Source organism: Pagrus major, chromosome 9 (genome assembly GCF_040436345.1).
Source record: "Pagrus major chromosome 9, Pma_NU_1.0".
NCBI classification, from domain to species: Eukaryota; Metazoa; Chordata; class Actinopteri; order Spariformes; family Sparidae; genus Pagrus; species Pagrus major.
This window is the reverse complement of record NC_133223.1, coordinates 8,788,981-8,816,031: the sequence shown is the minus strand read 5'-3', so window position 1 is coordinate 8,816,031 and position 27,051 is coordinate 8,788,981. Positions and strand designations below refer to the sequence as shown.

The window sequence follows — 27,051 nt, the reverse complement described above, 5'->3', positions numbered from 1 at the left end:
AAATGGTTTATTAAGTATTCCATTGTTTTTAACAGTGAAATAACTTAAGTACACTTTAATTAACTATGCATCTACTATTAATTAATGATGGTTATTATTAAGTGTTACCAAAATAATCCACACCATTTCATATATTGCTTTGAGCATTTGACTGCTGTATTATTTGTCTCTTTTCTTTTTCTGGCAGGTTTCAGTAAAAAAAAAAAAAAGAAAAAAAAATTTGGAAAGGAAAGTCAAGAAAATGGGAGGAGGAACGGAGAGCGTGTGGGTGTCTTCATGATTGATGTATGATTATATGATTGTCTGGGTTAGGGTTAGGGTGTGTGTGTGTGTGTGTGTGTGTGTGTGTGTGTCTGATTTCCTCTCTCTTGTCTTCATGTTTAACTGATGCCACTCACCCACTCTGAACTCAGCGATCGCAGAGATATAAACCTGTGCAGAGGAGACAACAGACAGTCTGACTGAATCCACTCCAGCTGGCAGTGCACACTTTTATGAGGTAAGCGAGCGTTTTTTGAATTAGTGCTCGTATTAGACTGAAAAACTTTTAATACTACCACTTTTTTTTTTTTTTTTTACATTTTGATGAGTATACTGCCAGGTAACTAAGTGCCTGAGTGACAAAACACTGACGGCAAAAGATAACTTACTGATGTACATGAAGGCTGGCCAAAAAGATATAAAACAATTGTTTTTAGTATGTTTATGATTTTAGATTATGACTGTCAAATAATGTAAGACTTCTAAACCCAAAAAATATCACACATACCTTTATTATTCAATTTATAACTTTAGATGATGACCCTTTATATTAAGGATTCTTCAAAGTTATGTTCAAGGGTTAGGGGTGTTCATTCCGTGCATGTTTGAATGTTTAATTTAACCAGGGGTTTTCCAGTCATATCAGAGGAGGAACTTACTGTATCCACCGCATGCTTGTGCAAACGCTGTTGCATGTTTGTCACTGCGAATTGACTAGAGTATATATTAAATTTGATACACTGTTAACCACGTTATCTGCACCTACCTACTCTTTTATAAAGTACAATTTGATAGTCGTCAAGTGTGAAACAAGATGAAATAAGACTGAACCAAAAATATTGTTGTACTTATTGTGAAACACAAGAACTAAATACTGCCGTCGTTGTCCAACTGGACACACAGACTGACAGAGGGGAGCTTTTGGAGTGACTTGGTCTTGGTCTTCGTTGACGTTTTGATGAAGCTGTACTGATCTACTAGAAGTTTGGACGTAGCACATAATACATTTCAACGTAAAGCTACAACCTTTGAAAAGACCTGACTTGAGGTCATCTTAGTGTATTTTTTGAGGTTATACCTGTCAGAATAGTTTTAACCCATTTGATTCACTCACAGCAAAGCAAATGACTAAATATACGTACTGTAGATTGGCTCAAACAAATTGCTAACGCCTCTCTGTCTTCATGATACCTGTCAATATTCACCATAAGATGTTATGATATTATCACCCCACGAACATGTTGACATATTCCATGTAACTAAGACATCCTAGATTCAAGTGCATGTCATCTCTAAATCCATCTCCTAATCTCCTGCCAGTTTCCATTTTTATATATGAACCATGGCAAAATACTTAAGAAGCATAAGTAAGCAAAAGACTTCAAAAAGAAAGCCATCTAAAAGATCGATCTCACATCCTGTCCTAAAAGACTGCAGCATGATGTCCTTTCTTACGTAATATGTAATGATTGAATCATCTTACATCCGCCTTGTGGCTTTTCATGAGAAATTTTAAAAAAAAATCATGATCGTACTGTGTTTGTGATGGTGAGGGCGTGCAGAGGCAGTTTCAGGAAGCAACGTTGTGGTTGATGGTTCCTAGAGGACTGACAGTGCATGAATAAGACAGTTAACACTGCATACCACATTAATTATCTGTCAAGAAGAAAAACAAAGTGGTGTAACACTGAATGTACTCTCTCTCAAGTGTACTCTCTATTTGTGAATATAACTCTTTCAGCAAATGGACACTCCCCGACTTCTCTTCCTCATCTTCACGTTGATAACTCCGTCTGGATGTTCGGGTAGGATATACATTACAATGAAATGGCATGGATGGATAAGAATAGTGCTGTAATGGGTCTATTCATGTGGCAATAATCATGTGAGAAGTCGATCCCCATCGACCCACACATGCATTATATCCACTCACAGAGCTGAAGCTGCACATACGGTATGATGGAAGGCTCTTTAAAAGAGATAACTATGACCATGAAACATATTAATGAAGGGTTATGGTTAGTGAGTATATGACAATATAGAAGAGACAAGACCAGAAGATGACAGTCAAGAATTTTATCCAGTCTGTGTTAGTGTTTTAAAGGAGCAGTTTGTCAGATATGGCCAGCATTTTAGTTTAAAACATTCAGAAACTTAACTGACATTATCAACAGAGTGAGAAGAAACCAGTCAGGGTTTGTGTTCTGTCAAAGAAGTCTCTGTTCTGTGTTGCAGAGATGTTTACTGAAGTTAGCATGCTAAACAGCTAGCCCCGGCCCGTCCTGTCTCCTGATATCACTTCATACCTCAAGAGGTGATAGTCTGATAGCCCCCGTTGTTTCAGCTGGGAGATGTAAAATAGTGTGTTCATCACAACAAACTCACAAAATGTTAATATTTTTTCTTACCAAACAGAACAATATAACTGCAGACTGTCTGAATTCAAGTTTCTCTCTCTTAACAAACTAAGACGAGCTTAATCGCCTCATTAAATAGCTGCTGGGCTAACATTACAGGACTGTGCTCCTACTCTGCCAGTCTGCACTGATATTAGAGGAGCAGTACCAAGTGCAGCGACTTCACTGCTGGAGATGAATATCAGGCGTCATATGCCAGCAGAGGGGGGGATGCAACATTGCAATCAACAAAAATGTGTGACTGACATAAACAATTAAGCAATAATAATGTAACGTTAGCTAGTTAGCTACCCAGACATCAGTAAGCTAGGGATTACATGTTATAAATAAAAGGACTGTAGGACATTGAAATTATAGAAAGTTCTCCCTCTCTCGGTTTGAAGTGTGCCTCTGAAAAACTTCTGTTTGGAGCATCATGTAACCCTAACACCTTGCCCTGCCCCTCCATCCCAAACACAACTGGGACCATATGTGGAAATCACGGGGCCAGGGGGATCAAAACTTTCAGGGTAAACCAGAGTTGTCCCCTTCAAGAGCCTATATCATTGTAACATATAATTTAAATAATATTTGCATAAAAAAAAACACTTGCTAATTGTGCTAATTATAAGGGTTAATTATAGGGGGTTACCTTTATTAGGGTTATAAGGGTTACCCTAACCCTAACCCTAACCCTTATCCTAAAAACTTTTTAAACTTTTTGTAAACTACTTGCCAACTTTACCTTTGTTTTATTGTCTTTTTAAATGCAATTAAAAACAATTCTATTGTCTTAACTAGGTGAAACAAACTGTAACTGCATTACTTCTAGTTAAAAATAATTGAAAAGAAACCTAGACTTCTGCATTTAAACATAACTAAATAGCCAACAATAGCATTAGTTCCTGGTTACTAACACATCTAGAAAATGCGTTCCAAGTTCTGCATCAATCTTCATCCCTTTACTCACCAAGAGCTTACTCGAGTAGTAAAGCAATGCCAATGTTAACTCTTGTTTTGATTCTGTTGCTGGCACTTCTTTTCTTTGAACGTGGCTTCTTGCTGGGAGAAGGTTTCCTGTTCAATTCATTGACTACCTGTCATTAATGGCGGGGACAGTAACTTCAACATGATTGACAAGAGGTTAGAATACGCCCTCGGGGCAGTGTTACTTCTTTGTCCTTTCATGTTGGACTGAGGGCAGACTGGATGATACAGTGACTCACTATCCCCTTTGTGGTCCAAAGTGTCATTATGGGATAGGACGGGGCTAGCTGGTTAGCATGCTTACTTCAGTAGGTATCTCTGCAACACAAGTGTTGATTATTTTGGTTCATTTTAAAATGTTTGTACTAAAATTCTTTCTTACAGATCCCTTAAAACTTTTTAAAAACTCTTTGACTCCTTTGTTTTCCATCAGTGATGCAGCGGTTCAAAACTGTAAAATGCAGCATCTGTCTACCTACGCATTTACGAAATGCAGGAAATAACATTATTGTGCTTTTTACTTTTATCATCATCACCATAATAACTATCACCTTCTTCATTTTCAGAACCAGACGAGCTCCCATGTGTGGAATCTGACACAGAACCATTTTTACTCATTGAAGGTGAAGCCTTTTATATCAAGCCTTACGATCTGACTGAAAATTATTATCCTGATGAAGAGTTCACATGGTACAAAAATGACTCCCAGATCTCCAATGACGAGAGCAAGAACGTACATTACCATGGTGGTGCACTTTTTATCTTAAATCTTAGTGCTGAGGACTCTGGCTTTTACCATGCCCGGTAAGAATACTTACTAATCTCTATGAAACGTTTTGGCATCCTAAGTTAGAAAATAATTTACCCTTTTTCTATCATTAAATATAAGACCAAACTCATCTCTGCTCTTTTCTTCTTCTGCAAACAGTCTTTCCCTTCAGATGATCTATTAATATGGCCCCTGATCTGAATCACATAGACATTTTGTTTCTTTTCTAGACGTAATTACTCATCGGGAAGTTGCTCCAACCATTATGTAGAAATTGAGGTCGTGGATGAAATCGACCAAACACTCTACCTGGACGAAGTAAACTCTCACGGGAGCCAACGAATCCACTGTCCAGATAATGTCAAAAATACATGTGACACGTTCAAAGGAAATTTAAGCTGGGAGAAGGTAAGGCCACCTGTGATTACACTAACGTGTGATGTGAATAGCAGTGAAGAGCAATGATGTTTTTTGGGTTCCAAACCTTAAACAATAAATGGGATTATTTGAATTTTAATCAAATTCATTTTTTGGTAAACTGATAATCTTTTGTTAAAATTGTATTATAGTAGAGACCCAGCAGTTCTGATTCAAATGCAGAACATGTAAACTGAGCAGGTCGAATTAAAAATGGTCAGTGCTCAGAACAAACAGACAGGAAGTCCAGGTAGGAGGTCCTAAGAGGAACAGGCAGGCAGATCAGAAGTACAGAAGTACTGAATGATGGAGATGTGACCATAACGGTTTTTAACTTGATGATGATATGTTTATGCCTCCATTAAAGCTAGGTTTGGTAAGTTTGTAGAAGACAACGAGAATCCAACCAAAAAAATCCCAATCCACCAGAGCTGCTCCTCTAAAACACATGGATGTTCACTGAAAGACCACACAGACAGCTGGGAGATTTGTGAATGACTTGGTTGCTTCGTTCCTCAAGCTCTTGTAGCTTTTTAAGTCTAAAACATACATAAATAATCAACTCTATTAAGGACCTATTCGCAGGAAAGTTGATTTTTGAGTCTCATTCCCAACAAGTCAAAAAAATGATGCTTTGGGGTGGCGGCTGACCCGTCCTACAATCCCAAAGCGTTTTTTTTGATGAGTTGGGAATGAGACTCAAACATCATCTTTTCTTGATTTCTCACTTTACAAATAGGTCCTTTAAATGCCACAATCACATAAACACAAGCAAAATAGCCCCATGAATGTACCTCAGTCAGGCTACCCTGCCCAGCTGTAACTGCTCTGCTGTGGTTGTGTTCTTTGTGCTAATGTTAGCTGCTAAACAAGGCCGTTGCTTCTGCAGTGGCTCTTTGGCTCATGGGCTGTGTGCTTTGTGCTGTTAGCTGCTGAACGACAGTCTCAGGGGCTGTGTACTGTGAGCACAGTGCATCGTTGTACCACGTGTCTCACTCACATTTAAGAAAACACCTAACAACAAATGTAAACATGGCTATTGGTAGCACTCACTGCTAATTTTCCAGCCCACAGCACATAATAGGAGATATTTAATTTGGTAGAATGTGCCCTCTGTAGGTGTCACTCAGTTTTGTTAATCTTCAAGACAGGAACTGATATGACACTGATATTTCCTATGTAGGTGTCTGGAAAGTACATGTGGAGTCTGCAAATGTAATGTGTAAAAACCCTACATATGTGCACATCATTTATGGTACAAAATCACAATGATTTACATAAACCTTCTCTGAAAAGTAGTAGAACTATTAAATCAGCTGGAAATAAACTATGGTTTACTCACTCATTTGCTTACAGCTACATTTGTGGCTATCAACAACAAAAGATGTTGATGCATTGCAAAGACAGTGTTACACTGTGGTCATAGATCAGGTAAACTGCCACGCAACCAACTCTGTGAACAAGCCTTCCAATAATAAGAGAATATTTAGTTGGTCTGGGTAATTTCCAATTAAACCCTTTTTCTAGTTTCCATATCAGTGGCAGCTCCAGATTAAGCAGCTCATCATTGAAACTTCAGAAGTGACTGTTGCTAATCAGTTATATATCCTTGTTTACAGGAAATGAGGCACACATGAGATAAAGTTTCACTTAACATTGTTTTATATTAGTTTTAATTCATTATGCCTTTGACTGCTCCATGACTGAACACGAAAGCTAAGAAAACTATTGCCAAAGTCCAAAGACCTATTTTCCAAAATGGCAATTTTTTATTGGATGATTAAATAAGATCCTTGTACATGACCTTATTTTTTTTTTTCTATTTTCCTCTTCAAATTGTCTTGCCCCTCCTTATGTCTCCTCTTGTCTTGTCTCCGCAGGACTTCAAGCTTCTTCAAGGTCAGAATGATGATCCCTTCTGGATTGAAAATACTGTCAAAGAAGACGAAGGCATCTACACTTGTATTTGTACCTGGGAACACAATCGACAGATGTACAAGTCGTCAGGCTCCAGGATGCTAAAACTTGAAAGTGAGGGAATGTCTTCAGGTTTTTTTCCAAGCCTTTAGGTTTGGAAGAGGGGATAACAAGGATAACAGCAGAACACCATCATTTAACTGTTAACTGATGGTGTATAAACCAAAATCATGTGTTTCCTGGTGGTTGGTTCATGCTACTAGCTAATGCTTATTCTTACTTACTTACAATACAGGACACTAACATAATTCATGACAAGAAGGTTATCAAGGCATTTAAAGATCTGGGTATGCCTGTAGGCTTATTATATACATTTTTACGCTCGCATTGTAGGCTTTAGCGCTGCTGCTGTCATGTTTCAGTTTGTGGTTCTCTTATTTCCTGTTTTATTTTGAAGTTCTGCCCTCATGTGTCGTGTGCTTTTCATTTCCTCCTTTTGTGTGATTCCCGCCCTTCATCTGTGTTCACCTGTGTCTTGTTTGTCAGTCAGCCCTCGTGTATATAGTCTGTGCTCCCTGCTGTCTTTGTCAGTTGGTCTGTTGTGTTTTCCTGAGCCTGTTCCCGTGTCTTCATGTGTCTCCTCATAGTATGTTTCTGTGTTTTTGTTTCTCGGTTTATGCCTTGTGTTTTTTCTGATTTGTGCTTTGTTTTAGCTTTTGTGTTTGTCTACTTTGTCTTCTGGAATTTGTACTTCTTGTGTTTGTTGTTTTATGGATGCTATTATTTGAGGATTTCTGCTTGTTATTAAAGCTTGCTCTTTGTGCCTCCTGAATGTCTTGTATTTGGGTCCTCATTATTTTTGCCACAAGTGACAGTTGGGCTGCAGTAGTCTTCATTTAGGGCCATTAGTCAACTAGTTTTTAGCATGTGATACGTGAAGTACAAGTCACACACTGAGCTAGACACTTGTTAATTACGCTGTCAGCAAAGCAGTGATGATTGTGAATGTGTGGAACAACCAGCAAGTAAAAAATGAACTTTTTGTTGATTTTCAAAACAGTATGATAACATTTTATTAACTTGTAACACCAACACAATAAATTGTAATGAGCTCAAAACACCTTAGCTTATAAAGGTATGTAAAAGGTAAGGTTTGGAAAATTGTGTTCAAAACAAAAGAATCCAGGATGTATACTGTGATGTTCGGTGCTGATTCAGACTTCAGTTTGTTGGTATGTTCAGTCTGTTGCTGGTTCAAGCTGTTAATGAGGTTCATAGCTTAGAAAGTGATGTACAGTGAATCATAGCTGAGCTGACAACAGTGCTCACCACTCAGGGGAGCTCCACTGCTATAACCCACTGCTTCGGTCAGTGACAATGGGGATTCAATAAGAAGAAGAAAGCACTTTATTAATCACTTAGTGGAAAAAAATCAATTTTACACTATGTTGTAATTCCTCATTACACACAGAGGCCAACAATAAAGACACAGGTCTGTGGATTAGTTAGATATCAGAGGGATGAAGCTGCCACATAGTCAGAGCTCCAAGCAGTTAGGGATTTGGTGGCTATTACAGCAAAAAAAAAAATCACCTGCATTTCAAAAAGCATTTTCCCCACAGGCCACCTGTAAACAAGGCACCTGGCACTGCAAGTAAGGTCAATCACAACTCTTTTTATTATGAAGTTTTGATTCTTACAGACTTTACATTTGTAAAACTTTCCTCAAGCGGAGAAAATCTGTGAGGTTATTGTATAATGAAGAGACTGGACACCGAAGTAATCTCACGTCAACTCCTTTACTTAGTGAAACCGAAACCTAATGCATACACCAATGCATAGACTTATGGGAAGTGTAGTCTACCACTACAGCTCCTCCTTTTAGCTAAGCAACATCTTTTTTTTCCAGAACAAGTCTGTATTCTTTTATCAGAACATTAAACTTTTTTCAAACCTTTTCTTTTATCAAATCATTGTCAACTCTTTTCTGATCACCTTTTTATCACAACAAATTTCTCTGGAACTCTTTTTTTTTTTACCAATTAAGAAGAGTAGTAAACTGAAACATCAACATTCTTTTACATTCATTTTTATTTATTTTTTCCATTTATAAGTCAAGTCTCTCAGGAGCCTTGGGAACTCTGCCTGACTTGGTGGTGGTTTCAAAGGACTTCCCAGTGGCTCTCAGGTGGATTCTGTTTCTCCTTAGAATGCCCTTGTCAGTTTCTACCAAGTATGACCTTGGCATGTTCGCAGTCCCTAGAACAGTCCCAGGAGCTTTCTCTGTGGTGATCCACACATTCTGTCCTGAGGTGAGCTCTTGAAGTGTTCTGGACTGGTGGCGAAGATTGTAGTGTGTTGCTTGCTTATGCCTCCCTTCCTCATCCTTCCTGCGAAAAGCCTCTAAGTCAGGCCATTTTGGTGTGAGCTGACTTGAAGACTGAGGTAGGGATGTGTGCAGGTTTCTTCCCATTAGTAACTGCGCAGGTGAGTATCCATGTTCTAACGGTGTGGCTCTGTATGCTAAAAGTGCTCTGGTTTGGTCAGTGTCTTTTTTCCACAGACACTTGACTGTCTGCACTGCACATTCAGCCTCGGCATTAGCTTGTGGGTGGCGAGGGCTGCTTGTGACGTGTGTGAAGCAGCTCTCTTTTGCAAATGTTCTGAATGTCTCTGAAGAGAACTGTGGCCCATTGTCGGATACAACAGTCTCTGGATATCCATGATGTGCAAAAGCCTCCTTCACAGCACGAACAGTAGCCTCAGATGATGTGACCCTGAGCTCAGCCACCTCTATGTATCACGAGAAGTAGTCGATGATGAGCAGGTAGGTCTTGTTTGCCCACTCAAACAGGTCCATTCCGACCTTTTGCCAGGGCCTGTCGGGGACTTGGGACTGTATGAGGGGCTCTCTGTACTGTGTTCTGTATCTCTGACACATTCCACATCTGTCTACTGTCTCTCGAATTTGTTCAGAGATACCTGGCCACCATACAGATGCTTGAGCTCTGGCACGACATTTGGAGATCCCTTGGTGACCTTCACAGAGTTTGTGCATTATTTCCCCTCTGAGTGTCTGAGGGATGACTATTCTCTCCCCTTTCATCAGAAGGTATCCAGCAAGATAGAGCTCTGCTCTGACTTGCCAGTAGGAATCCCTGCAATCCCTGAACTCAATCTGTGTCTCTGTGGCCATGCTGTTTGACAGTAGCGTGCTACCGTTTTGCGCGTCTCATCAGTTCGTTGTGCTTGCTTAATTTCTGCCAGCCTTGTGTCCGTAGCAGGGAGTGAAGACACAACAGCATCCACAAACACCTGGACCTCTTTTTCAAGCTGTAGGTCATCAGCAGATGGAGTGTCACTCAGTGGAGCTCTGGACAATGTATCGGCAGTGATGAGGTTTTTGCCTGGCACGTGAACAATGTCATAATCATACCTGAGGAGTCTCAGTCGAAATCTTAAAACTCTGGGAGAGAGGTCATCTAAACCTCTGGTGCTCAACAGAGGGACCAAGGGCTTATGGTCAGTCTGAAGAGTGAAGTGCAGCCCTTGCAGGTAAGATGTTAGTCTTTCACACGCTAGCGTTACTGCCAGCGCCTCCTTTTCGATTTGCGCATAGAGCTTTTCTGTCTGTCAGTCCTCTTGAAATATATGTGACATGTTGCCAGGAGTTATCCGCTTGCTCCTGTGTGAGAATGGCACCTATTCCGTATGGTGATGCATCCACGGCCACTTTTGCCTCTGCTATATTTGAGTACTGAGTAAGCGCTTTTGGTGAGCTCAGTCCACTTTTCAGCTTTTCAAAAGCAGTTTGCTGCGGTTCTCCCCAGACCCACTAATTTTTCTCTCTCAGTAGGTCTTTTAGTGGCATGGTGATGGTTGCCATCTGAGGTACAAACTTTGACAGGTAGTTTGCCATGCCCATAAGGCGCCTCACGTCCTCCACACATGTAGGCTCAGGCATCTGTAGGATAGCTTGCACTTTGTTTGGATCTGGCTCAATTCCTGTTGAAGACACCTTGTGCCCGACGAACGTGATGTGCTCCTGTGTGAACTCACACTTCTCATTAAGTGTAAGTCACCCTTCCTGCATCTTCTGCAATACGCGGTACCCTTCCTGCATTTTCTGCAGTACGCAGTGCAGTCTTTGATCATGTTCCTGTCTGTTTCGTCCATACACTAACACATCATCCGCATGGCATAATACGCCCTCGAAACTCTCAAACATCTGTGACATCCTTCCTTGGAAATGTTCCGGAGCGGATGCAATTCCAAACGGGAGTCTGTTGAAGAAATATCTCCCGGATGGAGTGATGAAGGTTGTTAGGGGTCGTGATTCTGGAGTTAAAGGAATTTGCCAAAATCCTGATCGCGCATCTAACTTCGTGAAAACTTTGGCATCTGACATCATTGCCAGTGTTTGGTCAACAGCAGGCAAAATGTGACGCTCTCTCTTCACCACTGCATTCAATGGTGTGAGATCCACACAGATTCTCAGTTTGTCTTTCATCGGTTTTGGCACAACTACCATCCTGGAACACCAGGCTGTCGGCTCAGTCACTTTTGATATGACACCCATACTTTCCATTCTCTCTAGCTCTTCACGCACCTTGTCTCTGAGAGGTAGAGGTACTCTTCAAGGTGTTGACAGTGCATAGGGTACCGCCCCTTGTTCCAGCTCTATGTGGTATGGTTCTTTTAGCTTGCCTAGCCCTTAAAACACTGATGGGTAAAGTGCCTTAAAGTCTGTATCTGTATGTGTCACCTCTTTGACTCTGTGCACTAGCCCCATGGCCTCTTTAGCTGGCAGGCCCAAAAGTGGTTGTGTCAGTCCTGCCACAACATACACATGTTGATCTGTGGATAGGCCCTTTGCACACATTTTGCTCTGGAAGCAGCCTTTAACGTCCAGCAAATTCTGTCCTGGACCAACTAGTCTTTTCAGCGGTTTGTCTAGCTTACCATCTCGCTCTGGGTTGAATACGCTCTCTGGTATTGAAGTCACATCCGCGCCTGTGTCTATTTTGAAATTGACGGCGTTTCCTTTCAGAGTGACTTTTTCAATCCATGGCTTGGTGGTTTGTGTAGACATTTCACCTAAGAATGCATAGTCCTGAGAATCACTGTCCGACAGCACTTCTGTGACTGTGTATACTGCTTGACCGTTGCGACAGGCCACCGCAAAATGTCCTTTTTTGTGACACTTTCGACATTCCATGTCTTTGGCAGGGCAATCTTTCCATGCATGTTTTCGTCCTTTTCCACATCAGCCGCATTCTTTTTCACTTGGTGCATCAAACTTTTGGTCTTTGTTTCTCTGTTTCCCTGTATATTGGAACTTTTTTCATCTTGTCATTGTTTTAATGGCGTCCACATTTGTTTTGGAGTCAACTCCCGCTGCACAGTGTAGGATTCTCTGTTGTTTCTTAACAGTCTCACTCTGTCTCACTTTTAGTATTGCCTTTGCAAGTGTCAATTCAGAGTCCATTTGCAGCTTTTCGGATAATTTTCTGTCGTTTATCCCAAGAAAAAAGTGGTTGCGAGGGGCGGCAACACGTCCAATTTATTTACTCATTTGCGCGACCATCACCCTCAACAGTTCAGCGAATGCAAGGTAAGTTAACCTTAAGCTCAGGTGAATGATGTGTGTATGTCGAGTTTTCTCTGTCTAATTTGCTGTCACTAATGTAAACTGACCAGATAGTGGTATAACTGAACGAAGTTGATCCGTGTTTTTTCACGTTATCTGAACCGCTTATTAATTGTAGATTTCACTTTTTAAAGTCGACCTAATAATTCCCCAAATATTGATGCAGAGCTGCAGTGAGGAGGATTTGAGACAAACACGTACTGGGTGGACTGAGTTAGTGAATGCAAACTGACTGAGATGACTGACTTTCATCTGAGCTCCGTTCACCGGAGCAGCGTCTACCTGTGGCTCAGCAGCCATTTGACCAATCAGATTGACCGAGTCCATTGACAACAGACGAGCAAGCAGACAGAGACAGACAGCCAATATAAATATAAGTAATATCAGAAATATATAATACTCGTGGATTATTTGTAGAATAGACATTTTCTATTCATTTTTTTCACAGAGAGGGTCTGCTGGCCAATCCAGTGCTACTGCCAGTACATCACATTCTTCTTCCGTAACGCAGACATTAAAGGACACGCTTCAAAAACAGGCTGCTTACGCGCCCTCATCACAAAAAGCCAATGACCTAGATGCAGCCATTTCTTTCTTCATTGCTAAGGATATGATGCCATTCCAAATTGTGGAGAGGCCTGGCTTTTTGAGGCTCATGAAAACTGCTGTGCCTCACTACAAAGTTCCGTCACGGATTTTCTTTTCCAAGACTGAAATCCCCAAACTCTACAATCAGGTTAAAGCTGATGTATGCAAAAGTTTAACTCAGGGGAATTTTTTTGCTGCAACAACTGACCTGTGGACAAGTGAAAGTGGAGCTGGTCTACCATACATCAGCTTCACCATTCATTACCTCACCCCGGACTGGCAGCTTGAGGCTCAGTGCTTGGAAACCCAGTTCTTCCCGGATGATCACTCAGCTCAAAACATCAGAGAGTTTTTTGCGAACATGCTGGAGGAATGGGCAATAAAAAAGACAGACCTGGTCTCCATAACCACAGACAATGCAACCAACATTATAAAGGCTTTTGAGGACTTCCCAGAACTGTGGCTTGGGTGCTTTGGCCATAATTTGAACCTGGCCATCTCAAAGGCTCTGAAAATTCAAAGAGTGGACACAGCAGTTCGGGCCTGCCGTCATCTGGTCCAAGGCTTTTCACGGAGCTGGAAGAGAAGGAGGGCTCTGAAAGAAAAGCAAGCTGCCCTTAACATGCCACAGAAAGCTCTGATCCATGATGTGGTCACCAGGTGGGGATCTACCTACAAAATGATTGAGCGATTCCTCAGCCAACAGCAACCAATCTGTGCTACACTGGCTGGAGAAAGGGGAGTATGGCATCTGATGCCCAAGGATGCTGACATAAGTGTCATGGAGCAAGTGTGTCAGCTCTTTGAGCCACTGAGCAAGTTTACGGATGCACTTGCCTCAGAGACACGAGTGACACTGTCAGCCGTCAAGCCTGTCCTGGACCACATCACCTGTGGGGTACTGGTGGAAAATAATGACAACTCATCCTTGACTAAGGAGATGAAAAGGGTCATGAGAGAAGACCTTAACAGCAGGTACACAGAGAGGGCAAAGAATGTCATGAAAATGGCTTGCTTCATTGATCCCCGCTTCAAAATTAGCTTTTTGGATGAGCCTGAGCCAGCAATTGTTGACAGCTGTGTCCAGGAAGCTTTAAAGCTGACACCTGCACACACTGGAGAGGAACCACAAAGCAGCAGCGACCCCCCCAGTGGCATCAGAGGGGAAAGGCTTGGCTGGGTTGTTGAAAAAGATCTCCTCAACTAGACAGAAGAGAGGTGAAGAGGACAACACTCCAACCACCCCAGAAAATAGAGTGAGAGAAGAGATCAAGATCTACCTCTCTCTGCAATCTATTCCAGCAGAAGACGATCCACTGGTGTGGTGGAGGGGCCATGCATCAGAGCTGCCTTATCTTGCCAGGATTGCCAGAAAGCTTTTGTGCATCCCAGCGACCAGTGTGCCATCAGAGAGACTGTTCAGTGCCAGCGGACACATTGTCTCCCCCAACAGATCCCTCCTTAAACCAGAAAAAGTTAATATGCTGACATTTTTACACTTTAATCTGAAGTAAACAGAGATGCGTGCATCCGTCTGAGGAGATATGGGAGGGAGAGAACAAGCACACCCACTGTGCTGTGCTGTGTGCTTGTTTACATATTTTGTGTTATTTTAACATAAGTAACACTTTTGTTGTTATTGGGGCAATATGTTATCATGACTGTTGCTTTCATTTGAATTACAAGTTTACTTAATGTGAAATTAAACCTGCACTTTTTTTGATCTGTTTTTCTACTGTACTAATTATTAATGTTGCAGTTTTGATACATTTTTTTTTTTACTATATCTAATGTTTATTTTGCACAGTTTTGATACGTCTTTTATTTACTGTATTTAAGGTTTATTTTGCACACTTTTTGATACATCTTTTATACTTATTTAATGTTGATTTTGCAGTGTTTTGTTAAGGTTTTGGATTTGGACTATTTTAATATATAATAAATCTATTTAAATATAAATCTTGGTGAAATTATTTCAATTTGTCAGTGTATCAGTGTTTTTTTCAACATTTTGAAGACATTTTAAAAATACCGCGGTATACCGATAACCGTGATAATTTTGATCACTATTACCGCGGTGTGAAATTTTCATACCGTTACATCCCTAATGGAATCTTTCAAATCTTCGGACCCATCTCGGCCAGTCAGACGGACTTGAAAAGTTGAACGGTTCGGGCTGTGTTATTTGTACTGAAACTGCCATGACGTCTTTCTTTTCTCGTTGTGTTACGTACTGTTGGAGACTTTTCTTACTCCTTGCGTGTGTGCTGATTCCCTCTCACCGGCTCGTGCAGCTTCACTGGCTCTCTCCCCGCCTTCGAGAGTATGCAAAGTTCACCGCTGTTCTCTGCAGGTAATCACACTATCGCCGTGTCCACATGCGACTATGGTCATAAGTATATCGCGGAGATTTGCGTTCTTTGCCACGTTCTGACACCATGTATAATGAAGAGACTGGACGCCGAAGTAATCTCAGGTCAACTCCTTTAATTAGTGAAACCGAAACCTAATGCATACACCAATGCATAGACTTATGGGTAGTGTAGTCTACCGCTACAGTTATTACAATATAAAGTCAATTTGCTGGCTGGGGACTCGTGGGCGCAGCCAGCGGGAGAAACACTACTGTACTTCAGTGAGCCACATAAACAGGAAGTAAACCTGGAAGCTGTAAAACTTTCTTGGTGTACACACCAGGGGAGTGACTTGAATGATCTTATTACACACAGATCTTATCCGCAGGTGATGTCATCATTGTTCAGAACACTGTGACATCACAGCGCTGTAGTTTCAGATTTCATGGTCATTGGTGTCCATTGTGCTAAGATCACCCTGAGTTACAGAAATTGTCAAGAGTTGATCATTTTTTCATGTAGTGGATAAAAAATAATTATTACTTAAGGTTATAAAAGCAGAACGTGAATATTGTCAAGAGTCTTATAGAAAAGAATGGAAAGAAGCATTCATTGTTGTGTTTTATTTGTGCTTTCCTACAGCTCCAAGTCATCACCGTACACCAGAGATCATCTCTCCTGCTGAAAAGGAGCGCTTTGCTGATGAAGGTAGGAAAACATATAATATATATTGTGAAACTGATAAAAGCACAGTTTTGTCATACAACACATCCGTCTCAACTAAACCACCCAAACCTCGATAAATAATGTCTAAGTGCTTCTCAGTGAGATCCCTGTGAACTGTTGTATATGTGTTGAGTCTGAGAATAAAATGAGATTTAAAAATGAAATAGAATACCAATAAAATAGACAAGTTGTGTGTTGTTACAGTGCAGTGATAAGTTCCTCCAGATGCATTAAAAGAAGTAAAACTGTGGTGGAGGAACTACTCAGTCCAAGGCAAGAGAGAGCGGCAGTTTTTAATTTGGATGAAGGATTGAGCTCAATTTGAGATCATCTGGAAGTTGGTTCCATCTGTATGCAGCATAGTAGCTGGAAGCAAAGTCATGCGGTTTTACTCAAACTCGAGGGACTAGCAATTTGACTGCTAAAGATATCACGCCCTTGATTCATTATTTACAAACTAGCAGTTTGTAAATAATGAGTTCTCTGGAATCAAGCTGGGCAATAACTTCCAGTCTTTCCTCCGTGTTGGCAAATACAAATTAAACCTCTCTTTATTTAACTGGATGAAATTAAATTGCATTAATCTATTTACTTACTCTAAACATTGGCAGAGTGAGTCTAAGGCCACATAGTAACTTGGTCAAAGAGCTACAGTAATTAACTCTGAGTGTTGTCTGTGTAGCTCTTGAAAATCCATGTCTTTGCAATTTTATATGAAAAAACAGCCATTATACTGCAACTTGAAGTGGTGAGCAAGTGGCACAGAGCTCAGATTTCATGTCAGGAAGACACTGCTGGAGTGTTTTTGGAGACTAGGCCTCACTGATTAATGTACAAAAGCACTAATGTGTACTCACTAACTTCATTCACTGATTTGGGTGAAACAGGATTGTACTTTATGGAGGACAATGTTTTCTGGTTTTCCTTTCAATCTCGAGCCTCTAAATTTCCAGCACAATCCACTTTAATTGGAGACAACGTCCGCCGGAGTTTCTCCTGTTGTAAACTTGTCTGGCACAGTAACTTGAAAGAAACTGGCCCTCTCCTGTTGTGTGTATTCCCTTCATGTCTGTGACATATTCTACACACACAGACATTAAAACTGTAGTGAAACGCTGATATGATGTCCATATCACTGTCTACAGATTGTTTTCAGCTCTATTTTTGCTGAGAACTGGGCGTGTGTTACAGTTAAAAATAGGCGAAACTCTGATCTCTAGATGACAAACTGAGTATGAGAAGCACAGCTAAGATGGTTAGAGCAGACCCAGCCAGTGTGGCCAGCCTGTTAGCTGTGTGCACTGTCTGCAGTAACCATGGGGGTTTGTTATTAGAAGAAGCGTCCCCAGTGCAGCACCTAGCAATAGCTTGCAGGTGATGTATTTAAGAAATACGTAACTCTATAAACTACATATAATAACCTAGGTTACATATGGTTTGTTCAAGAGGGAGGATCAGGTTGAATCATTTTATCACTGAATGGGTTTATCAGTGTGGATGTAAAAATATGTTGAGATAACAGGAAGCAACTGAGTGAAGTCAACCAAATGTGTAGAGGACGCTGGAGGATTCTAAATTGATAACAGCAAGATTTTTGTTGCTCTTTTCAATACAGTGCAAAGATATCCACAGGAGGCAAAATCACCACATGATAACTGTTTGCACTGACATGACTATTTAAACGTATTGCATAGTTTTACACAGGTTATGAAACAGTCTCAATTTAATACTGATGCCTCTGTATGACCCACTATACATACGCAAACCAGACCATGAGTGAGAAGATTAACTATTTCTGCATAGTTATTAGTCATAGTTAATGCCTGTCACTGAGTCAGATTGTGACTTATCACTCAAACTCTGGTCAAAGTATTTAAATCCACAAAGTTTGGGTCACCTCTAGCAGAGCTCTGTTTTTTATATATTCAGATCTCAAAGCATGAGAACCTGTAGATATTGTTTTTTGCAGTTATTGTGGATTCACTGCAGATAAAACAGTTCTCAGTTGTCAGTGTTTTAATTCAGTGCTGCTAAGTCCGACTGGCTCTAATGTCACTCTCTCCACACGTAGCAGGACAGAGTAAAACAAATGTGTCCCGATGAATTGCTTTGAGACTTCTCAGTATGGACACACACTTCGAAGTTTAATGTCTTTCATGATATATGTCTTGTTCTTTCTACCAGGCTATGGGATCACGCTGAACTGTACAGTCTTCTGTGGAACTGACGTAAAAAATGACTGTCATGCTCGCTGGGAGCCTGTTAATGGACCTGCTTTCAAAGGGAGACATGGATACCATGTAAACACCTCAGTGTAAGCCTGATCACAAGCACAATTGCACTAGTTAAAAAACAAATATTCAAATATAATTTGTGCAAGCTGTGTCAAAATATAACTGTTACCATGTGTATACTGTTGATACACATTTGTAATATTCTCTACACTACACACTTTATTATTAACACTGATCAGATCTACAGCCTGAGTCTGTGTTTAAAAATGAACATAAGGTGGACAAGCACATGAACACATCCATGTAGACACACACAGTCATCTGATGGCACACACTAGATCAGTTAAAGAATAAACAAGACACAGGATGTGTACACAAGAAATACTCAGATGTAGACTACATTGGCAAGAATTTCTGAGAATGCGGCGGGAGCTTACTGCAGATACTCAGCCGCCAACTGTCCAATGGCAGGCTGCGAGGCTGACAGTTCAAGTACCACGCTAGAGTTTTGGTTACAATTTTCCTATATATTTTATCTCTAACTTTATCTAACTATCTGTAACAACTTCTGAGATTATTTTATGCGAGAAATCAATTGTGAACCTTTCAAATATGCACCCAGATTTTTTTTTAGTTGAGGAGCTGTTTAGCCAGCCGGCTAACAGCTGACAGACCAGCGTTCCCCTGGTCACGCAAACCACCGCAGCCAACACAGCGGACGACTTCAGCAACATTTCTGTCTACTGTACTGCATTTATTCTGTTTATTTTTCATTATTACAGTTAAGCGCTCTTCTGCTTGTTAAAGCATACAGACAGTAGCTGCTAACATTAATCTGTTCATTTTAAAAAGTAATTCTGCTTAATGCGTTATTCTTAAAATGTCACAAACCACAAACAGCCTTTCCCATTTCTCTTTATCCTTTATCTCTAGTTTGATTAAAATAATACTGGAGAATATTAGACTACATTGAGTATCGGACATAATGTTGATTTAAACAATGTTTATTCAAGGGTCGTATGGAGGATAGATGGAGGTGACAGTAATGGATCGACAGTGATGCAGAGAAGACGTATCCCTTCAGTTTACTTCAGTATGAGTTGTCTGCTGGTAACAACAGTCCTGGACAAACAATAATAAAACAATAATGGCGCCAGACTGTCAAAGAAGTCAAAGGATTAAACTTTGTTATTACTATTTGTTTGTGCAAAATTTGATGCAATCCACACAGAAGTTGTTGTGACATTTTACCTTAAGCTACAATTTTCCACTGACCTGTGACGCTGGCTGGTCATTTAAATATATCTTTAAGGAAGCATAACTGTCTGTTCCAATCGTGCCAGTGGAGTCCTGCAGTGATGACATATTTTTGAAGGCTGTCCAACCATCTGACCGAGCTTCATATGTCTAGAACCACTGGAAGGGCTATAAACCTTTCAGCAACTCTAAAATAATTAAATTTAAATGTATTTTTTGTGCATTTCTTTTGGCAGTCAGATTCTCCTCAGTCTCTTTAATCTACGATAATAAATGTCACTGTTTCTGTAATGAACCAAATCGTGCTTATTTGTTTTATTTTGTTTTATTTTACATCTTTTATTAGAGTCAATGAAGAAATTAACAATACCTACTCCACTGCAGTCCTGACGATTGAGAGAGTGTCTGCTATAGATTTCCAGACTGAATTGAAATGCATCGGCCAGGGCTTTTACGACCCTAAGATAGTCAAACAATTCAAGCTTAAACGCAGAGGTTAGTGACACGATCATTCAATATTGTCCATGGCTAAAATGATATAATGCCTGTTATTCAGTGATTCATAGAAACATTTTATTTCAGACGTTGATTTTGTGTTTGTTTCCAGAGTCAATCATTCCACTTGTCATCCGAGGAGTGTGTGTGTTGTTGTTCTTGGTGTTTACCACCGTGCTGATCAAGTGCTTCGCTATCGACCTGACTCTCTTCTTCAGAAAGTACTTCCCACTAAGAAGTCAGACAAAAGGTAAGAAAGACAAGAACTTTCGAATCTGCAAAGGAAGAATTTAGAAGTCAGAGGATGGGGGTTTAGTTAGTTTACTTAAGCAGCACACAGCTACAGCAGTAAGGAGTAACTGTTGCGTCAGGCAGCCTTTATGGACTCAGGTACATTTGTGACTGCTGTTTTGCTTGTGTTTATTTGATTGTAGCATTTAACAGAGTTGTTTTATTTATCTATCAGACTAAAAAAGACTTGAACGCAAAGAGAGCTTGTTGAACGTAGCAAACTAGCCGCTAACACATCTCCCTGCTGGCCAGTGAGGACAGTCTGTGCCGGTGAAGTCAGGCAGTGAGCGTTGAAGTGTTTTTCTGTTGGATACTTTGTAGCTTGCCTTTGCTTGTATCTACAGTCTTACAAACCACAGCTTTAATTAGACCGCTTTAGAAGTGCGTGTGGGTATTTCTTTCCAGGCTCGCTGTTACCCCCTGCTTTGGTCTACTACTTCAAGGGGAACTCTGCATATTTTACACATCCAAGTCTGTTTGCACCAGTACTCCCCAAGACCTGTAAACTCTGATGAATGACCTCAAGTGATGTCACTTGAGTCAAATTACAAGTTTGAAACTAATAACAATCTGAATGTGTGGACTAACGCTTCCAGACCTCCATAATCTGCTTCTCATCTTAGATTGAGGCTAGAAACTTGAGGCTGCATTAGCTGCTAACACACCCAAATCACAAAATTGTTGGAGTTACATTGTGGGTAATAGGAACCTGGTTTTGACAAGCAACAGGAATTGATATAGAAGAATAATTAGAGGAATGAATAAGATGATATCTCCAGTCCTGCTGCTCCGACTTTGTTTGGATAATAGCAACACATTCTTGTACCTAAATAGCTGCATAAGTTGATTGCCAATGACTCTTCCAAACGACATATTGGACAGTACAATGACACAAATAGGCCTACTACAACATGTGACAGACAGACCGGACCTTCATCATCACATGGTTAACGTTGAGAAACGGTTGCACTTTGGTTAATTGGTTAGGTTTAGGAAGAAAATCATGGTTTGTGTTAAAATAAGTAAGCTAAGTTAGTAACGTAAAGTTACATGACATAGTTTAAGTGGATTACTTCAGTTAAAAGACTCCACCAATGACGTTGTGTGTCGGGCAGGATACAAACAGCGGTCTTTTGAGTGAAGGTCCTGTTATTGTTTGTCTGAACCACCAGTCCCAGCCCTGTTCTTGTGCTGACTTTGTCACTGTTGTATTACGTCACCTGATTTCCTCCTTTGCTCCTCTCATAATTACCACGACCACTAGAGGTCGCCACCTAAGAATAAATACAGGTCGCTCTGAGCTGATTGTACACTCATTGCATTAACTCACAGATATGAGAATGATGTTAGTTTTCAAATCATGTTTGTTTTATGTGATCTCAAGGGAATGTCAAATAGGTGTTGTTTATTAATTTTAAAAATGGAACAGAAAGTTCATGTGTTTTTCAAATGAACTCTTAATGTTTCATAAATTACAAAACGTGTGAAAAAGTCAAATGAGTTATGTCAGAAGGAACTGTAAACCAGAGATGTGTAATAAAGCTGGAACATGCTGCTCTTTCTGCACACATACAGACATGCAGCCATGTTGTTCGCGGGGCTGTTTTTTTGTCTTGCCTGTACAGATTTTGGGTGTAACGTGTCTGTTTTGAACACGGCAGGCTGGACAACGTGTTGTTGAGATTTGTGTCATCAACGCTTTGGCTCCTCTGTGATCCTCTGTGGCCATCAGTCAGCCATAGTACCTTCTCTGTTTACAACTGAAAGATGTTAATGCGTATATTCCCAGAAACCTAATTCCTGCCACATGTTTTGGAAATGTTGCTCATGAGTTACTTCTCATAAATTGTTACTCATTGTAATGCCCCTTCACTCTGACTGCTTTGATTTCCTCTCCCATCCTTGTTATGGAGCCAGTAGAAGTAAAAAAAAAATGAGACAGACGTCATAACTACGACCATGAACTCATTATGAGTCAGTTTGTTTAACCAGGGAAGACCATTTTCGATGTATTTTTTTCATGTTTGTCAGACCATTAGACAAAGAAACATCTCTCTCTCTCTTTGCATGTGTTGGCCACTGATCCACAAAAACAACAGATGAGTGAGTTTTAATTGTGTTCAGATAAAACTATAACAAACTGCAGCCCAGGCTTTTTAGTACTTTCACCAGAGGCACTGCTGGGTTTTCCATGAACTCTTTCTTCCACACTAATGTTTAGGTTCATGAGTCACACAATCACATCCATCAACCGTACGAGGCAGGGTGTGGTTACTAGACTACAGTCAGAGCAAACTAACATGGAACACATGCGTACAAATTTGAGATACTTTGCTTGAATATTTTCTTTTCATGTTCTACTTCTCCCCCACTGCATATCACAGGGAGGTATTATTATTTTTACTTCACTGCAATTATCTGACCGCTTTGGTTAATACTTACTTTTCAAAAACCAAACTTTTGGCTCACAAAACGTACGAAGATCTTATGTGAGGTTTTCTTAGAAACTAAATGAGCAAACAGTTTATACAAGTACAGCTGAAATAATTAGTCAATTAATCAATTAGTCACTTAACAGAAAATACATTGGCTAATTGGGTAATTGTCTCATTGTCTCATTTTCCATGTCGAAACATTTCATGGCTCCAGCTTCACAAATGTGAAGATATGCTGCTTTTCCTTCTCTTTTTAATAGTTCGAGGTTTGAACTATTGCTTGAACAAAACAAGCTAGTAAAAGCAAAGCAAATAAAAAATGGCTCCATACAGCTCATCATGTCTAATCCAAGTCTCTGGATGATCCCAAAGTAATTTGAAAAGAAAATATTTACACCCTCACTGCACGGTCACGCTTGTGTACCTACTTCAAACACTTTTTGCTCAGAACTACACTGGCCATTTTTGCATTAAAAAGGGTGTAAATAACATCTTTCCAAATCAGTTTAGAATCTCAGGCCTTCTGAACATTTGGATTACTTTGGAAACTTGAAGCCTCCAGTGCACAAACACTTAGAATGGACTTTAAAGTGAAGGAATAAAATGTCCACGTCCATTAATCAAACACATTTTCTTGTATTTCCCAGATGCGAGTATGTACGATGCCTACGTGGTCTATCAAATGCAGAGCATGGACAAAGCCACTGAGGACACACTCTGTCAGTTCATCACAAACTATCTGCCCTCTGTCCTCGAGGAGAAGTGTGGATATCAACTGTTCATCCATGGGAGGGATGACATACCCGGGGAAGGTCGGACATTAATCCTATATTTGAGTTTTGTTTGATTTTGTTTGATTTTTCTTGCACACGGATTGCATTTGCATTATGATGTCATAGGAATAAAGTCATTGCAGTTTCTTTATTGCATTTTACCCTTCACTGTCACACCCTTCCTCTTCTCATCTTTTCTTTGTCTTTAGATTGTGGTTTTAGTGTTAATTCACAGGACTCTGACATACAGGCGATATGTACAAATTAAAAAAATCTAAATCAAAGTAAAGATCCAACATGGCGAACCACTCCGAAAGGTACTTTGCAATATTTGTAAGAATTTTTTCTGACCCCACACACAGACCGTCTGGAGCTGGTGGAGGACCGCATGAAGCAGAGCAGGAGGCTGATGGTCATCCTCACCCCGGGTTCAGGATCTGGGTCTGACATCACTGACCAACATCCAGTCTCGCCCCAAATCTCAATGATAGAAGGGTTTGACTGGCAGGTAGGAGTAATTAGATTTTTTGTTGTTGGCTGCAAACTGTCTTAGTTTTGAATAAAACTGAAGTTTACTTGAACACTTTTTACATAAAAGTAATAAATACTGAGAAGGACTCAGGACTTGCTGATACTCTGAAATGTATCCTTCCCCGCTGTGCCAACATGAATGCATTATTAAAGCAGTAATAGCTTAGGGCTCAGGTGGTACATCCCATTATTCTCTCTTTCTCTATTGTAGTCAGTTCATAGCGGCACATTGTCAGACAGTGTTGTCCAGCACTGGCTCAGTCTGAGACAGGCTTATCTTTAATAATACACACCTTGACTCTTCTAAATCTCTATCGTCCACTCTCCAACAGTAGCCCACTTATAGACATAAACATAACAGACATAAATGTTGGCAGAAACAGTTCAGTTGCAGCTTTGGTCCACACTGTTCACACCACAATCTATACCTGTCATGACCTGACATGAGATGATGAAGTTGTATTTTTAGAAATGAAGGCTAAACAACAACTGCTATTGATCATTTTGCAGTTGGGGCTCCACCATGCGCTGGTCCAGAGGGAGATGAGTGTGATTCTGATACAGCTTGGGGACACTGGACCAGAGGGGTACACACACCTTCCCCCTGGCTTGCAGCACCTGATCCGCAAGAGCGCCCCCATCAGGTGGCCAGAGGGTTCGCGGGGTGCTGCCGCATCGAACTCACGCTTCTGGAAGAGAGTACGATTCCTGATGCCGGCCACACCTGCTAAAAAATGTTCACAGTCTGCGATTATCTGAAACCCTAATGGACTCAACTTAGACACTTGCTGGAGTGAAAGATATGTACAGTAGCATGTGTCCCAGTCCTGTCATACCCTTTATACAGATATGTGGGAATAATCACAGGCATCAGTTAAATGTATATGTCAGGTATTTAGACTGACTGTCAGATGACCAGCCTCAGGGTCATTTTAGTGTAACTAAGTGATAAATGAATATAGTATGTGCGTGCTCCATGAAACATCTAGCGGAAGCAAAGAAATGTGAGATCTTGTTCAGATCTAGTAGCAGTGTGAGCAGGGCTATGATCTGAATAGTTGGGGCAGGCAACCTCCTCTTATCATTCATACCTGCATGTTCACCAGCTTCTGTCCTTTGAAACACACACTGAAATGAAATCTGTAAAACAGATATGAAGTCATGTCCTCTGTATTATTTCAGCAACTTTGGTGGTAAGTTGCTATTTACAATATTAATGAGGAAATAATACAAAAACTCTATTAACTCTATATACTATTTTTTCCCATAAGCTACTCTCAGAGGAAAATAAGGTCCCAGAACACTGTTGAAGCTAGAAAGGTGGCAGGGTCCGCCACATATAAACAAAGTAAAACAGGACTGAATTTAACAATTGAAATTATTATTATTATTATTATTTTGATTTATAGACAGAGATACATGATTTATTTACCCAACGGGATCTGTATCCCTGGGAGTGTAGTATAACAAGGCTGAGATGAGGTGAAACTTTTTTCTTATAAGCTTATTATCTGTTCAACTGTTGTAAATATCAGCTGGTCAGCCTGCAGTGTTTAGTGCCATCCTGCTTCCTGTTCAGCTCAGGTTCATCATTCTGAACATATCATGACCACTGTCCAGGGTGCTGATCCCAGCAGCACCTAGGGAGGAGGGTGAGGCAGAGACTTCTCACAGGCACGATTTGCAGCTCCATCCTTGTATTTATTGCTTCGTTGTGAACTTTTATTCTGAAATGTGTTTGTCAGAGGTGCGGCATCTGTTGGAGGCTACCCATTTATGTGTAACTCCCACTGTACAGTATAATCTATAAACACACAGCAGTCATGTGTGTTTAGTGTATGTTGTTCTGTAAAAAAAAAAAATGGCTTAAAACAGTGGCTTTAAAGGGTCACTCTGTAGTTTTGGAGAAGAAATTTAAACTCAGAATTTTAATATTTTAGATATTAATGAGGAAATAATACAAAAACTCCACAACCGAATAAACAAGCTGGTGGCAGGGTCCGCCACATATAAACAAAGTAAAACAGTATAAATTGTGTTGTCCTTTAAGGTCAGTTTGTTTATTCAGTTTATTCAGTCATGAAAACAAAGACAGTTTGTTTATTTAGGCATAAAAAGTAAATGTTAATGAAGAGGTTGTAGGTTCCTTCGTACAAAAAACAGAAATAAAGGTCCGTAAATATATAAAACATAAAAAGGAAAAAAAAAAGAGAAAAAAGCCATGTAATTATTTTTAGTAAAGGGGTGAGCGACTGTAAAAAGCCTATATTTGAGTTTAATTTCTTTTCCACTAGACTTTTTTGTTGTTCTGTTTCAAAGACTTGACAAATTTAGCTCCTGTCACCAACATCAGAATGAAGGAGGCCTACGTGTTTTTAAAAAGAAAAGTAAATGATATGGTATCTGGTGTGTTGTGCTTACTATCATCTTTATACATTATTATATGCTTTGGTAATATACATAAATAAAGTCATGTTGATTGAGTTGTCAAGTCTTTTTCAGTCTGGGCTGTAGTGATGGACTATGAATGTGACAGAGAAACTTCTCTGTCTCTGTACTGCAGAAATCACAGTTGTTTCACACACTGTCATAAACATGAGCACAACAGAACAAAGCAGGGAACCACTGTTTTCCCAGCACACGTTATACAACTATTATTATCTTTACCTCTGGGGTGCGGCGGTGAAGAAGGGAAGGTGGACCCAAATGCATGAGACGGCAGGTGGGAAATGCAGTGGATGAGGTTTAATAGAATAGCAACACCAGGAATAGGCAAACATGGAGGAACACCAGGGAAACAGGACAGCAGGATCACAGAAACTGAACAGATGACTGAACAAAAGACTGGACTTAATTAGAAACTAAACTAACGAGAGGATGAGTTGCAGGTGGAGTGAGGCAGAGAAACGCAGGTAAAGGGAAATGAATGGAAAAACACCAGAAACAGGGAAGGTCTAATGAGGGAGATGC

General features: G+C 40.3%; 1 protein-coding gene across 1 annotated transcript; it reads left to right on the top strand.

Annotated features, from left to right (window-relative positions):
- Window positions 1-440: 440 nt before the first annotated feature.
- On the top strand, window positions 441-26,564 carry il1rl1 (interleukin 1 receptor-like 1). Its single transcript, XM_073473846.1, has 12 exons — window positions 441-499; window positions 2,003-2,066; window positions 4,211-4,448; window positions 4,644-4,821; window positions 6,711-6,861; window positions 15,982-16,047; window positions 18,250-18,379; window positions 19,903-20,051; window positions 20,164-20,301; window positions 23,425-23,589; window positions 23,913-24,058; window positions 24,592-26,564. Exons 2-12 carry the CDS (start codon window positions 2,006-2,008, stop codon window positions 24,838-24,840), a joined length of 1,671 nt encoding a protein of 556 aa, XP_073329947.1. The 5' UTR covers window positions 441-499; window positions 2,003-2,005; the 3' UTR covers window positions 24,841-26,564.
- Window positions 26,565-27,051: the final 487 nt, after the last annotated feature.

Excerpts from the sequence above, each read along its gene's own strand:
- il1rl1 (XM_073473846.1), top strand. The coding sequence starts at position 2,006 with ATGGACACTCCCCGACTTCTCTTCCTCATCTTCACGTTGATAACTCCG. Across the intron at positions 16,048-18,249 it reads GGAGCGCTTTGCTGATGAAG|GCTATGGGATCACGCTGAAC; the intron begins GTAGGAAAACAT and ends TCTTTCTACCAG. Across the intron at positions 23,590-23,912 it reads GGATGACATACCCGGGGAAG|ACCGTCTGGAGCTGGTGGAG; the intron begins GTCGGACATTAA and ends CCCCACACACAG.